The 12,941-nt window shown below is 35.9% G+C and overlaps 1 protein-coding gene across 1 annotated transcript in view; it reads left to right on the forward strand.

Annotated features, from left to right (window-relative positions):
* Positions 1–12,941, forward strand: part of NHLRC2 (NHL repeat containing 2) — a 33,637-nt gene that overhangs the window by 1,372 nt on the left and 19,324 nt on the right. Inside the window, exons 2-5 of the mRNA XM_032190948.1 lie at positions 786–938; positions 7,864–8,319; positions 9,913–10,034; positions 11,746–11,875. Of these exons, the coding sequence (XP_032046839.1) occupies positions 786–938; positions 7,864–8,319; positions 9,913–10,034; positions 11,746–11,875 (861 nt within the window). The remainder of the gene's footprint in view (positions 1–785; positions 939–7,863; positions 8,320–9,912; positions 10,035–11,745; positions 11,876–12,941) is intronic.

Genomic DNA, 12,941 nt, shown 5'->3' on the forward strand with positions numbered 1-12,941 from the left:
AGTTCAACTTTACAATGGGACTTAGCTATCTGGTTTTGATCCCGTTATTTTCAGAAGAGTTGGATGGAAATAATGGCAGACTGTAATCTAGGACATTTATGTCTTGATAACCAGTTTCTTATGGGACCAAAGGAATTGGTCCCATAAGAAGTTACCAGTGAGGAAACGTTGCCTTAATGTCTCATCAAGTAATTGAAATAAATGTCCAGGAGTACTACTGGCTATATGTGAGGGGGTTATATTCCCAGGTGGCAGTGTTATTTCATACCTGTCATTTGAAACTGTTGAAAATCAAGATCAAAGCTCTAAGTACTAAAATGTTGCTGTCATTTCTGAAACTAGCTCTTTACAAAATCTTACAAAATCATGAAGGGTTTAATGGGTTATCAACTTACTTGCTTTTATTTGAAGTTTAAGTAAATAGGTATTACACCTATGACTTTGTTAGGTGTTGAATAATGTAGATAATTTTTCAAAATGTATGGGAATTGTTCTGAGGTTTGCATGTTCTTTTGATTAAAAAGTGACAATTTAACTATATAAACAGCTCATTCATTGTTACATTACATTTAGTTAATATTCTCATTTACTAATTTTGAAGAATTGTATAATACAAGGGTGGGTTTGATAAATATGAGACTTCTGTTTTGCTTTTGTACTTGCTAGAAAGTTATGTTGTAACTTTTCTTTAATGAAATACACTAGGAATGTGTGTTGTCATGCAAATTAGGTGCGTCTTTCCCTACTATTCCCCTAACTGGGTATCTCTGCTCTCTGAATTGCAGATCTACAATGGTTGAACACCGAACGTCCTATTTCTCTTCACAAAGACCTTTGTGGAAAAGTGGTGGTGTTGGATTTCTTTACTTACTGCTGTATCAATTGCTTGCACCTGCTGCCTGATCTCCACGAGTTAGAGCAGCAGTACTCTGATAAAGGTAAAAGAGCCTTGGCTTGCTTGGAACAAAATTTCCTGGCAGTGTTGCAGGTGGAGTAGCTGAGTCACTTTGTTGGTTACTAAACAGCTGGCAACATTTCAGGGGTGCCTAAAAATGTCTTCTAATATTTTAAATATTGAAAAAAAAAAAAAAAAAAAAAGGTTACCGGCTATGCTTTCATCACATTTCTAGATGGGGTTAAATATGGCATCTGTTGTGTCTCTATAATTAAAGAAATGGGATATGTGCTTGAAGCCCAAATCCTATATCCTCATGAATAGGGCGGTTTGCAAAATGCGAGGACGTAAGATGCAGGCTCAAAGTTGATAGATGTACACTTTTACTTAGTAACCAGCTCTGAGCAAAATGTTACACAGATGGTAGAACGGATATAGTTTAATGACCTTTTTCCGCCCTTTCTAACTGAAATAGCAAAATACGTAAACATGGTTTAGGATTTTTTAATGTTTACTTTTTGGTATTTGCATTGCCGTATTTTCGGTTAGTAATCCTCTGTTCTGTAGAGGGAATTAATCCCTTTAATTTCACTTCTGAGATAAAATCTCAATCTCTCTCTGAATGAATGAAAATGCAGGGTAACTGCTATTTAGAATTTAGTCTCTTGTCATCCTGATGACTTGTCAGAGAGAAGATGTGGTCTTACCCAGGAATGTATCAGCTGCTAACTTGGCTGTTTTGGTAGGCTAAATGATGAGATGAACAGTGTTAACTTTTGGTCCTTAAAATCCTGTATTAAATACTATAATAAAAATAACCTTGCCTTATAATGTTTACATTTCTGGTTCTCTGTTTGCTCTTCTGATTTGATTTTCATTTTGCCAGCATTTATTTTCATGCATTACCTACTCCCACTAGAAAAAATTACCATCTTTGAAATTACAACTTTAAGTTGTTCACTCATATATTGTAGGTTTAAATGGTTATCCTGCTCTGGAAAGTTAAGTTGTTTGGCTTGATAAATCTGAGGAAAAATTGGAAGAATAAGACTGAAGTTGAAAGGATGTCAGGTGTACCAGAAATACTGTAAGAATATCAAGATATATTAATGCAGGTATCTTGATATTCATCCTGATTCTGGAGTTTCATTACATTTTAATTTGCTGTCATGTTTAGTTAATGGAAGTTCCTTCTTTCTTCAGGGGACGGGGGGCAGATTCACTCAGCTGGTTCCCCAATCTGTTTCCTCATAACTGGGGGAAAAAAAAAAAAAAAAGATTAAATATATAGTGAAATTGTAACTTTATTAAACTTCAGCTTTGTAAACATAGCATTTATATACACGTTTCATCTACATATTTACAGTGCTGTGGTAGTGACAGAAGGTCCTGATCTAGCAGACAGTGTAAGAGTGAAAACAAGCATCTTACTCTGACAAAACATTTATGTCACTGTGCATTTGGATCTTAATCTGTTGTTTGAACAGCTGAAGGAGTGTTGCCTCCATCTTTCTGCATAACTGAGAACAAACCTTAATACTGATATAATTAATAGCAGTATCTGGTTTTGATTGTACCTTCTGTAGATGTTTTTTGATATTCTGATTATTCTTTTCTTGTTCACATGGTTCAAATACTGGCGTATGTGGAATACATTGCTGAAGTTTCACTGTGATCATCAGACGTGAGATGTCCGAACCTGAGAATCTGTAGTTTTAAGATGTTTCTAAGCCATTAAATGACTTAGTATATACGCACACAGTTCTATTGTCTGGAACTCAAGGAGATTTGTCTCAAAATAAAGACTGCTTTCCATAGGATTAAATGTCGCCTAGCATCTTTATCTGATACGTTCTCATTGCTATCTTCAGTGGAGCTATTTCTGTTTTTCAAGTGGCGTTCAGAAAGTTATTTTAAACTCCAGTGCGTATTCAGTTCATGTTATCAGCAGTCCAGAAATGACTTCTATAAGAGGGAGTACTTTTTAATATGCAGAAATAGCTTGGCATAAGTCCAGTGTTGTGCTCTGCTATAATCCTTCAAATAAAGTGTTTTAAATGGTGTGCATGTTTTTATATCACAGTGTAGCATCTGTCTGTTTCCACACGAGTTTTCTTCATGAGAGGATATTATAACATATATGTGCTATACAGGTGTCCAGTATAGCATTGTCCTTCTAGCTCTAGCGATACTTTTGATGGACAAATTATAAGTACTGCTGCTGATCCTATTGTAGTTAAAATGTTTGACTTGCTGTTCAGAGCTCAACAGTTTATGATACTACAGTTTGAGCTGTTTTACAGCAGTGTACTGTGCAGGCAGGATTGGCAAAGACAGTATCAGTGATTTTTTTTTAATTTATCTGTGTACTTGTTTTTTATTCAATTAATGTGCGGAATTTTACTGTGTTCAATGTTCTCATATTGAAATATTACCATTCCTGCAGATGCTATTCTTCTCCATTAATACTGTTTTACAGTTGGGGACAAGGGCCAAAATAGAAAAATAGTTCTCAATTTCCAAATAAAAAGCCAATCTGACATTAAATTAGTTAAACTCCTCTGAGCTCAATAATACAACTGCTTAAGATACGAACTAATTGCCTTTCCTGCGTTTCTACCACAAAACCATTAAAATAATTGACTTGAAATAAAAATTAAATACGGATTGTGCTGCCAAAACAATAGCTGCTCTGGCAGCCTTCCATTTTTACAGAGCTAATTCATCAAATGCTAGCAATGCAGTGTGCATTACTGTAGAAAACTTCTTTCCTTCAGCAGGTGTCAGACAACCATAATGCATCCTGAAACACTTTCTTTTTTGAGAAAGGGATTATTTCTGCTTTGGCTTTGTACATTATAATACGTTGTTTTTTTTTTAAAAAAAAAAAAAGGACAAGCTTTTTTTTTTCCCCCCAGTCATTTGTGGTAATATAGAGTTATTCAATAATCCGTGTTATATATTGGTTTAAGCTTCAAAATGAAAAACAACACAAAAAACAGCAAACAGTGCAGGCACTAGAAACAAATTGGCGTAGAGTTCTTCATGACAGGAATGCTTTCCAAAGCCAGCATCTGGATTTTTGCATTGCAGAACAGAACAAGCTGGACGTATCTTCCTATCACATCAAATGTTTATAATGGCTGGGTAGAAAACATGGTATTAGAAATGAAACCGTTGGGATGAGAGTTTAGATAGGATCATATGGCAAAACTTTAGGGGAATGTCATGGTTTCATATCACCTAAATTGTAGAAATCTTCAAGAGTGTGAGAAGAAGGTTTGGCATTATTATTCATGTTGTTTGTTTGGTTTTGTTTTTTACAAAAACTGAATTTAAAAAAAGATCCACTGAGCAACAGGGAAAGAAGAGATTTGCAGCTGTATGTTTAGGTAGGCTGAAGAAGAGCAACCTAAAGAAAGAGGCTGCAATCCTAAATTCAGACCAATTCAGCATGGATTACTGTGCTGGCAGTCAGGCCCTGTGGAATGCTGTTGGAAAAAACAATGGCGAAACGTAGCGAATGCCTGAATATAATCCCTACCTGGAAGCAAAGCAAAGATTTCTGAACTCGAATGGGTTTGTGTAAAATAAGCATTCTTCATGTGCCAGTGAAGTCAAGGACTGTGAATTTGAGAAGAAAAACCTCACTTTTAGTCTAACTTAGTCACATTCAGTGTTGGCATAATGTGGGACTGTTGGCTGATTTTAAGTGCTGAAAGCAGGATTTGAAATTTTGCTTAAATCTAAGGCCCAGTCTGGTCAAAATTTGGTTAAATGACAGAACTGAACAGTGGTTTAAAGAAATGGTCAAGTAACTGAGAGCAGCCGGTGTAGGCATGGTGGTGGAGCTCTCTGGCTCCTGCCTGGGAAGAGCAGGGGCAGAAGAAAGATACGTCAGCTAGCCAGACCCCACCCCTACCATAAAGCTAGGAGGAAAACCTAAAACCAAATACTGCTTTCCGTTTAAACCTCTCTCCTTGCATGTGGTTGCTTACAGGTGTCTTCTGGGCCCTTTTCTGCTCAGAGGGCTGGTGTTACCCTTCTTGCAGTGCTGAACTCCCCTGGCTGTAACTGCACTGCTTTCAGAGAACGGCTGTACAAAAGCATTCTGCTTTTGTGTACGTGCCCAGAGTTTTATTAGGGAGGTGTTTTAATGGATAGGATAGAAAATGCCAAATAACAGGAATGATCTGACATGCACATTTCCAATTCAGAATGACTTGTGGCATATTAGTTGATCGTAAAGTAAATAAAATACGTGATGTGTGAGTTATTGTGGAAAAATACACATTTCCTGTGAATTAAAAAAATAAAGTGATAGAATGCTGTTAAATAAAATGAATGTCTTTGTTAAGGAGAAAGATGCATTATCGTGCAAGCTCCAAAAGTTATTGCTTTTGTAATTTTTCCCATCTTAAAGATTCTGGATCTTGATATTTGCAGTTGTAAATGGAAGAAGGAAAGAGAAACAGGAGAGGGAAAAGAGGCATTGTTCTGAAACCTATGAGAATCTAGAAGATGAGAAATAATTTTTTCAGCAATGTTACTGAAAATATTTAGGTTTTGTTCCTATTAGATTTGTGGTAAACTGATGAAGTCTTCATTCCCTTGTAACAAATGGTTGTTTTTGAATAAGGGCAAAAATCGTCTTCTAAAAACTAAGTAACTGCTGCTTCAAGTAACTAAAACAGTTCGTGCTCTGAAATCTTACAACTTTGCTGAGAAAACATTTATCTAAAATTAGTCTTTTTCAAATATGAGACCTTTGGGGATGGCTATTTCCATTGGATTTTGTTTAGGACAAAACATAACCGTATTATTCAAGTCAACTCCAAATGACGGAAGTTGAGTGACTTTGCACGTCAGCCTTTATCCTTTCAAACTGCAAATTATATCCTGCTTTTATAAACTTAATAGCTATTCAACCAAATCTATTTTGTCTGTAGTGGTACAATACGACATTTTTGATTGCAGTGAATATTTGAAGGAGCACAAATGAATTTAAGATACAACACAGTAATTCAAAGTGAATGTAATTTAAGAACCTCATGAAGCTCTTTGGGGGTCTGCACTGATTTTATTTCAAAGTATAAGCATCGTGAGAATTGGATTAGGTTGGATAATGTCTCTTCTTTTTCCGTGCCACCCTGTAGGGCCTCCAAGTCGTCTTTTTTTTTTTTCTTTTTCATATTACTTGCATGACTGAAAAAATTGTGGTGCTACAAGGGATCCACCTATAGACATCGGATGACTAGGGGAGGGAAGGAAATGCTGCAGATACTTGAATGTTAATAATAAAAGTGTTATAAATACTTGTTATTTGGTTAGACCTGACTGGAGGGGAGGATGAAAGCACTTTTTTGTTGGTGCTGTCTAAATATTTTCTAATACTGGAGTGAATTGAACCAAGCTGGGTGTCAGCTCTATGGATATTCTTCTTTCCCACTTAATTTCACCCTTTTCAAAATAACACAAATGATCAGATAAAACTTCAAATCTTTAAACTGGACAAAGTAGTATAAGGGTCCTTGTTGTTATCTGTGGGTACAAAAAGCTCACTCTATCCAGAAAGAAGATTTGTGGATGCATAGGAAGGTTACTACGTAGGGGTTTCTATTAGATCAACAGTTCTGGTTTAAAATTGTTGTATCGCATCTTCCTACAACTGCATGGTTGTTGTTGTTATCTTCCTTGGTTTAGTGAGGAAAAATCCTAAATGTCTCGTGATGGCAGTGAGCAACAGACGCTGGAAATGGAATGTTCTGAAATTTAATCAAATGTCATGGTTCAGACAGTCTCGTTTATTTTGCTCAGATCTCTGAAGTTTAATAAAAATACTCCCAAACCCAAATCATCACAGATCTGACAAGTTATTCTGACTAACAAGATCATGCTCTTTGCTAAGTGTTCTCTGGTACAAAGTGAGACGAAATACGGTGTTGATGTCATGTGCGTAGCTCATTGCGTTTGGTAGAGGTTCTGCTGATAAAACGTAATTTAAGGCTCTGAAAAAGGCTGTAGTGGTGTGTGTGTGTTTGTTAGGGGTCCTTTTTTTGCTCCTAGGACGTACCAAGAAGTGACTCAACTAAAAGGAAGGCTTGTCATTCTTTTTCTGTTGAGTAGGTAGGGGGAATGGAAATTTTGGGGCTGCTTACGTAAGTGTCTGCAGGGGGTGGATGTATATTTCTTTTTTGTCGCGCAGAGAAAAGCAAATGAAGTCTGAGCCATACATTTGTGTTTCTGTTTGAATTTCATGAAACTGAGGAAAAAAAGCAATTCAAGGACTCTGGTAATTGTGTGCTTTTTTCATCATTTTTAGGCTCGATACGATGTATTCTGTGTATGTAAGCTGAATTATATTACTTGGTGCTTGTGCAGCACCTTCACACTAGGATTTCAAGCGCAGTTACCTCTGTTGTGGGAAAACCTGAACTTTTCATTGTCTTTATTAACTAAATATGGAAATTAGGTTAAAAACTGTAAGGGGAGGGGAAAAAATGATAATTAATTCTCTTTTTTTAATTTTAAATATAGGATACTATTTTGATTTTAGGTGCCTCTTTTTGTTTTGTTCTTTTTTTTAACTTGATCTACAGTGAGATATGCCAGGATAACTCTGGACTCATGATCACTAGTTTACAGTGGAAAATAATTAGTTTTCTGTAAACAACATAGCTATGTAAAGGAAGCAAAAGTCAAAGAGGTATCCTAAACACTTGAAAGAACAAAGCATCAGTTAAACGTGGCTAAGCTGTAGCAGTTCATTTTGAAAGAATTTTCTGCCTTAGAGATTCAGGGCTTAAGAACAATATATAACATATTATGCTCTTTATTTGTTCAAATCCTCTTTCCTCTTTTCTGGGAAGCAGTTAGCAATGTTGTGGGATAACTGTGCTTCTTTCTTACATGTTTTTTTAATTGAACTACAGGTATGTTTCAGTGCAATACTTCATTTTTCCTTTCAGATGGCCTTGTTATTATTGGTGTCCACTCAGCGAAATTCCCGAATGAGAAAGTCCTGGATAACATCAAGAGTGCAGTTCTGAGATACAACATTGTCCACCCTGTAGTAAACGATGCAGATGCAACGTTGTGGCATGAGCTAGAAGTGTCCTGCTGGCCAACTCTGGTCATTCTTGGCCCTCGTGGGAACATGCTCTTTTCACTTGTTGGAGAAGGCCACAAGGAGAAGCTGTTTTTGTTTACTTCTGTAGCACTGAAATTCTACAAGGAGAGAGGACAAATCAAGGACAACAGTATTGGAATAAAGCTATACAGGGACTCCCTCCCACCTTCTCCCCTGCTGTTTCCTGGCAAAGTGACAGTAGATAATTCAGGAGAAAGGCTGGTAATCGCAGACACTGGACATCACAGGATTTTGGTTACTCGAAAAAATGGGCAGATTCTGCACACTATTGGAGGTAAGATTGTATAAGTTTTATTATAGGCATTTTATTTAGGCATAGATTATGTTCAGTGGTGCTGCTAGGACCTAGCAGTTCATTGATACAATTTTTTTTCTTACAAAATCACTTTTGCAGGAGGTGAGGGAATATAGCGTAGTACCATCAGTGGGAGGCTCTGTTAATGCAGCTGGTTGAGGTGTCCCTTATTTGTTGTCGTTATTTCATTGACTAAGTTTTGTATTTTCATGTGATAGCCAATATGAATTACAAAAGAATAGAGTCATAGGATCATTAAGGTTGAAAAAGACCTCCAAGATCATCTGGTCCAACCATCTTCTGAAAGAGTTTCAAATGTGTTTAGATTTCAGTGACATACATTCACATCCAGCATCAAGATAGGGAAAAGAGATAAAAATACTTCCCTTTCCAAGAGGAAAAAACAAACATGGAATTTTGGTTTTGATGGTGTGTTTTGGGGGAGCTTTTCTTTGTTTGTTTTAAATGAAGAATATCCCTCAATAGGATTCACAAACTTCAGAAAAATACCAGTGGCACTACTGTTTTAAGAAAGGAAGGAAATATTTCATTATTTGATGGAACAGGGCATTGAATAGACAGGCTAATTATCCAAGCTAACCTGATAAAGACCTTAATACCCTTCTATGGGAAGTACAAACAAGGTTTCTTATGACAAGAGTCAGACAATTTGTTTTCTGTTTGGTATGTGAGATGAAGTCTCTGCCAACAAAACACCCTTTAGTATTCTGGGATATTCATTAAATAGCAACTTGGAGGGAAGTCTTGTTATCTCTGAATGGGTACCCCTGCTTCCTTTGGCACTCTGTGCTGTTCCCTATGAATGGGCATCCTGATGTAGTTCCAAGAGGAATTATCGGAAACTGAAACAGCAGCACCTCAATGTTTCATGTCTGTTAACGTCTAAATTGTCTTCTGAGAGTAAGTTGTAAAAGTTTGCGTGTTTCAGTGACTCAGTTAAGTGATTCTGTGGGCAGAAAATAGTGTAACGAAGTTGATAATACTGTAATAAATGTGGGCATGCACAAAGGTTGAAATTACTATATTTGCATCACAAATCATGATGCACACATAATAACTCATGTATCTAAATGTCTTTTGCTGACACACAGTGCTAATGCACTTTAAATGTTACTCCCTATAAATGCGATGCTTACCTTCACACTGTTTTATTCAGGTCATGTTCCTCCCTCTCTTTCCTCTTTGTGCTGTACAGAAGGCTGTCACTCCATCATTCTCACTGTTCTTCCGTGTAATTAGTTGCGTGTCATCTTTTTGTCAGCTTGTATTATTAATAAGAAAGTGCTGCTAATCAAATATTAGTTTCAGTGTAATTACAGCAAAATCTAAATCATTGAAATGTAATTGAGTTTTGGAATTTTAAATCTTTGCTGGCTGCTTTTGGTAGTGGTTTGGCTGTTAATTAGGAATAAAAAAAAAAAAGGCTATACAAGGTGCAATGAAAGCATCTTTTAGAATATGTAATTATCTTACAGGTTTAAAAACATACACTTTTTTTTAAGTTTTATTTTTCTGAAATGAGTTTTGAGTTTTGCTTTGTTTCATTTATAGGTCCAAACAGTGGAAGAAAAGATGGAAGATTTTCAGAAGCATCTTTTAACTCACCACAAGGAATTGCTATAAAAAATAATGTTATTTATGTAGCTGATACAGAAAATCATCTAATTAGAAAGGTAAATTTTCCATAAGGAAACAACCTCTTGTACTTCCCCTACTTAAACAGGTGAAAATTTATACCAAATTAATTATTCTACAAATATCTTCAACATCAGGAAGGAAATTTGGACTAATATAAATATTGTTGTGCATTTCCATTTTTAAAGGGCTACATATGCTTTTGTACTTCCGTTCATAGAATCATTCAGGTTGAAAAGGACCTCTAAGATCATCTAGAAATGAAGAATGTGCCTCTTGTTCTAGCATAACTGATAGCTTTTTTTTTTTTTTTTTTAACTTGTGACTCTTGCTTTCCTGTTATGAGAAACATCTATTCTTAGTATTGGAAGTAGAAGCTGTTTCTATTTCACTTACAGTTCAGATCCTTATCTAAGGTTATTGTACTCTAATGGTTTGGTGGATATCTGAATTTTTGTTAACTAGTTGTTTGGTCCTGTAAGCATACCTGCTTTAATTTCAGAATTATTTGTGTGTTGATTTTTTTTTTTTTAATTAAATACTTGAAGTTTTTAGTGCATAGGAATGTTGTTCAGTATAAACAGGAGTTGAATCTTAAACCCAGTTAGGCAAAATATGGAATAATCTGAAGTTTGCTGAAGCAATATCATATTACCTTATTAATAAAAGTTTTTATGCATCTCAGAAGATATTTACTCATATTTACTAGCCAGTAGGATGTCTGAGTCATGATCAGAAGAGGTACACGCTTACTCAATTCGAAAAGCTTTTTTTTACTGTTCAGTATGTTCACATTCATTCAGTTTTTCAATCAGATCACTAGCCTAGAAGCCCTCTGCACTGTATTCATTGTCATTGGCTACCGCTTTTAATCTGGAAAGGACCAAGTGGCCCTGTTGGTCCAAGGCCTTCATCTTCATAATACTCACCATATTAGCCTGTTGACCAGAGATAATGAGGTGTTACAGTTAACAGAGTGCAGAAACAGCTGAAGTTCTGGGTCATATTGCTTCAGCATCTCTCATGATAAGTAGCTGTTCCCTTTTATTTAAGTTTGCCATCATGGTATCCAAGAATTAAAATAATCTGTCAGCTATAGGACATCCTTTCAAATGTTTGTGCAGGACACAGGCCTTGCAAACTGCTCCAAAAGTTAGTTTTCGTGCTACACATGTGAAAGACTCCTTTGTTTATATAATCATTACAATAAATTCATGAGAAGTATTGGAACTCTTAGATTATAAACAAAGGGGGAAGGAAAGATAAATGGATTTAGGCTGCAGAAATTAAACTTTTTTTTTCCAACACATGAAATTAATTGCAAAAATCTTTTGTATAGATGACTTTATGTAGAGATAGGAAATACTTCTACAATATCTGATTTTTTTTTACAGCATATTCCTTTAGAAGAAGTCTAAAATGAAACATCGATATCCACTGTCCATCTGAATACTTCTCTAGAAAATGTTGATACTTTCTTCCAGAGTTGCTGACCAAATTTTGACAGTTCATTGTTGGTGCATCTGGAAGAAAATTTCAGTCACTTGTTTTTCCTGCTGTCCCCCACCAGCAACAAACATTATGGTAAAAATAATTATTCTCCTTCATAAACGAGTATTAGGATTTGGTTTTTAGTTGCAAGCAAAGATCCTCCATTTTAAACATTGCTAGGTCAGATTATCTGTATTACCTCTGTATTAACTCAAGGTGCTGTTGTATATTTAGCGTACATCATTTTGCTTCTTGCAGATTGACCTGGATTTAGAGATCGTGACTACTGTAGCAGGCATTGGGATACAAGGTGTTGACAAGGAAGGTGGAGCACAAGGAGAAGAGCAGCCTATCAGCTCTCCGTGGGATGTGGTTTTTGGTAATTCAGGTATAGTATCAGTTGAACTTTTAACATCTCACATTTATGCATCATAAGTGTTTGTTAAATGTTTTCCTGCTCTGGTAACAATTTGAAGTTCAGTAAATATTTACTTTACAAGTGGGTCTAAAAAACAGTGGTTTCTTGTGTACAAGTACTGCACTGCAGTTATCAGCTGCATCTAAGTTTCTGAAGTCCTTGAAAAAATGTGAACTGGTACCTGACCTGAAGAATAACTATTTTGTAGCAAGATACGTAGTTATTAGATCCAAATGCAGAAGAGAATTGTGATTACCTTTGGTGTGCCAGTGCTTTATGTCAGGATTGCTTAAGCAGCAGATGCATTTTACAGGAAGGGAACATTGTCTAAAGTTCTTTTCCTTGACTATACAGATATGTCTTACCACTTGTAAATATTTGAGTTCGGGAAATAAAAATAATTTTATCTGGTGACTTCTGTTTATTCCTGTTTAGACGATGTGAAATCATTAGACTCAAGACCGTTATAGAGGGCAAACAGATAGAAGAAGAACACCTCAGAAAACACCTTTCGAGCATCAGGGCATAAAAATAAAATCTTTGCGTAATAGGATGTAAGAATCAGCTTCTGAGGATTTAAATGGTATTCTTTTCTGATCAACTTAACACACTCCTGAGACTTACATCACGTAACTGCCATGTTTCTTAGGTTTCCATCTCAATATGATTTAAAGGTTGCAAATGCAAGTTTCTTAACGACAGTAAAATGATTTAGTGTAGCTTTAAACCGTTATATCAGGGAAGGAAAAACACTCAGAGTTACTTTAAGGAAACATGTAGCCAGTTCATGAATGCTGATTGTATGGAAGTCTTCTGGCAGAAATACATTGCCAGTTTAGACAGTGTACTGCCAAAAGCCTTGGCTACTAAAGTAAGCCACAGGCATCAATTTCACATTTCACACTTTCAGTAACATGACAACACACACACACACACAACACTCTAAACTGAAAGGGTTGTCAATGATTCTTACTAATTAAGGGTGTCAAGGAATAGGGAATTCTACTTAATAGGAGTACTTGAAAAAGAATCTCAC

This window comes from Aythya fuligula, chromosome 7 (assembly GCF_009819795.1).
Source record: "Aythya fuligula isolate bAytFul2 chromosome 7, bAytFul2.pri, whole genome shotgun sequence".
In the NCBI taxonomy this organism is placed as follows: domain Eukaryota; kingdom Metazoa; phylum Chordata; class Aves; order Anseriformes; family Anatidae; genus Aythya; species Aythya fuligula.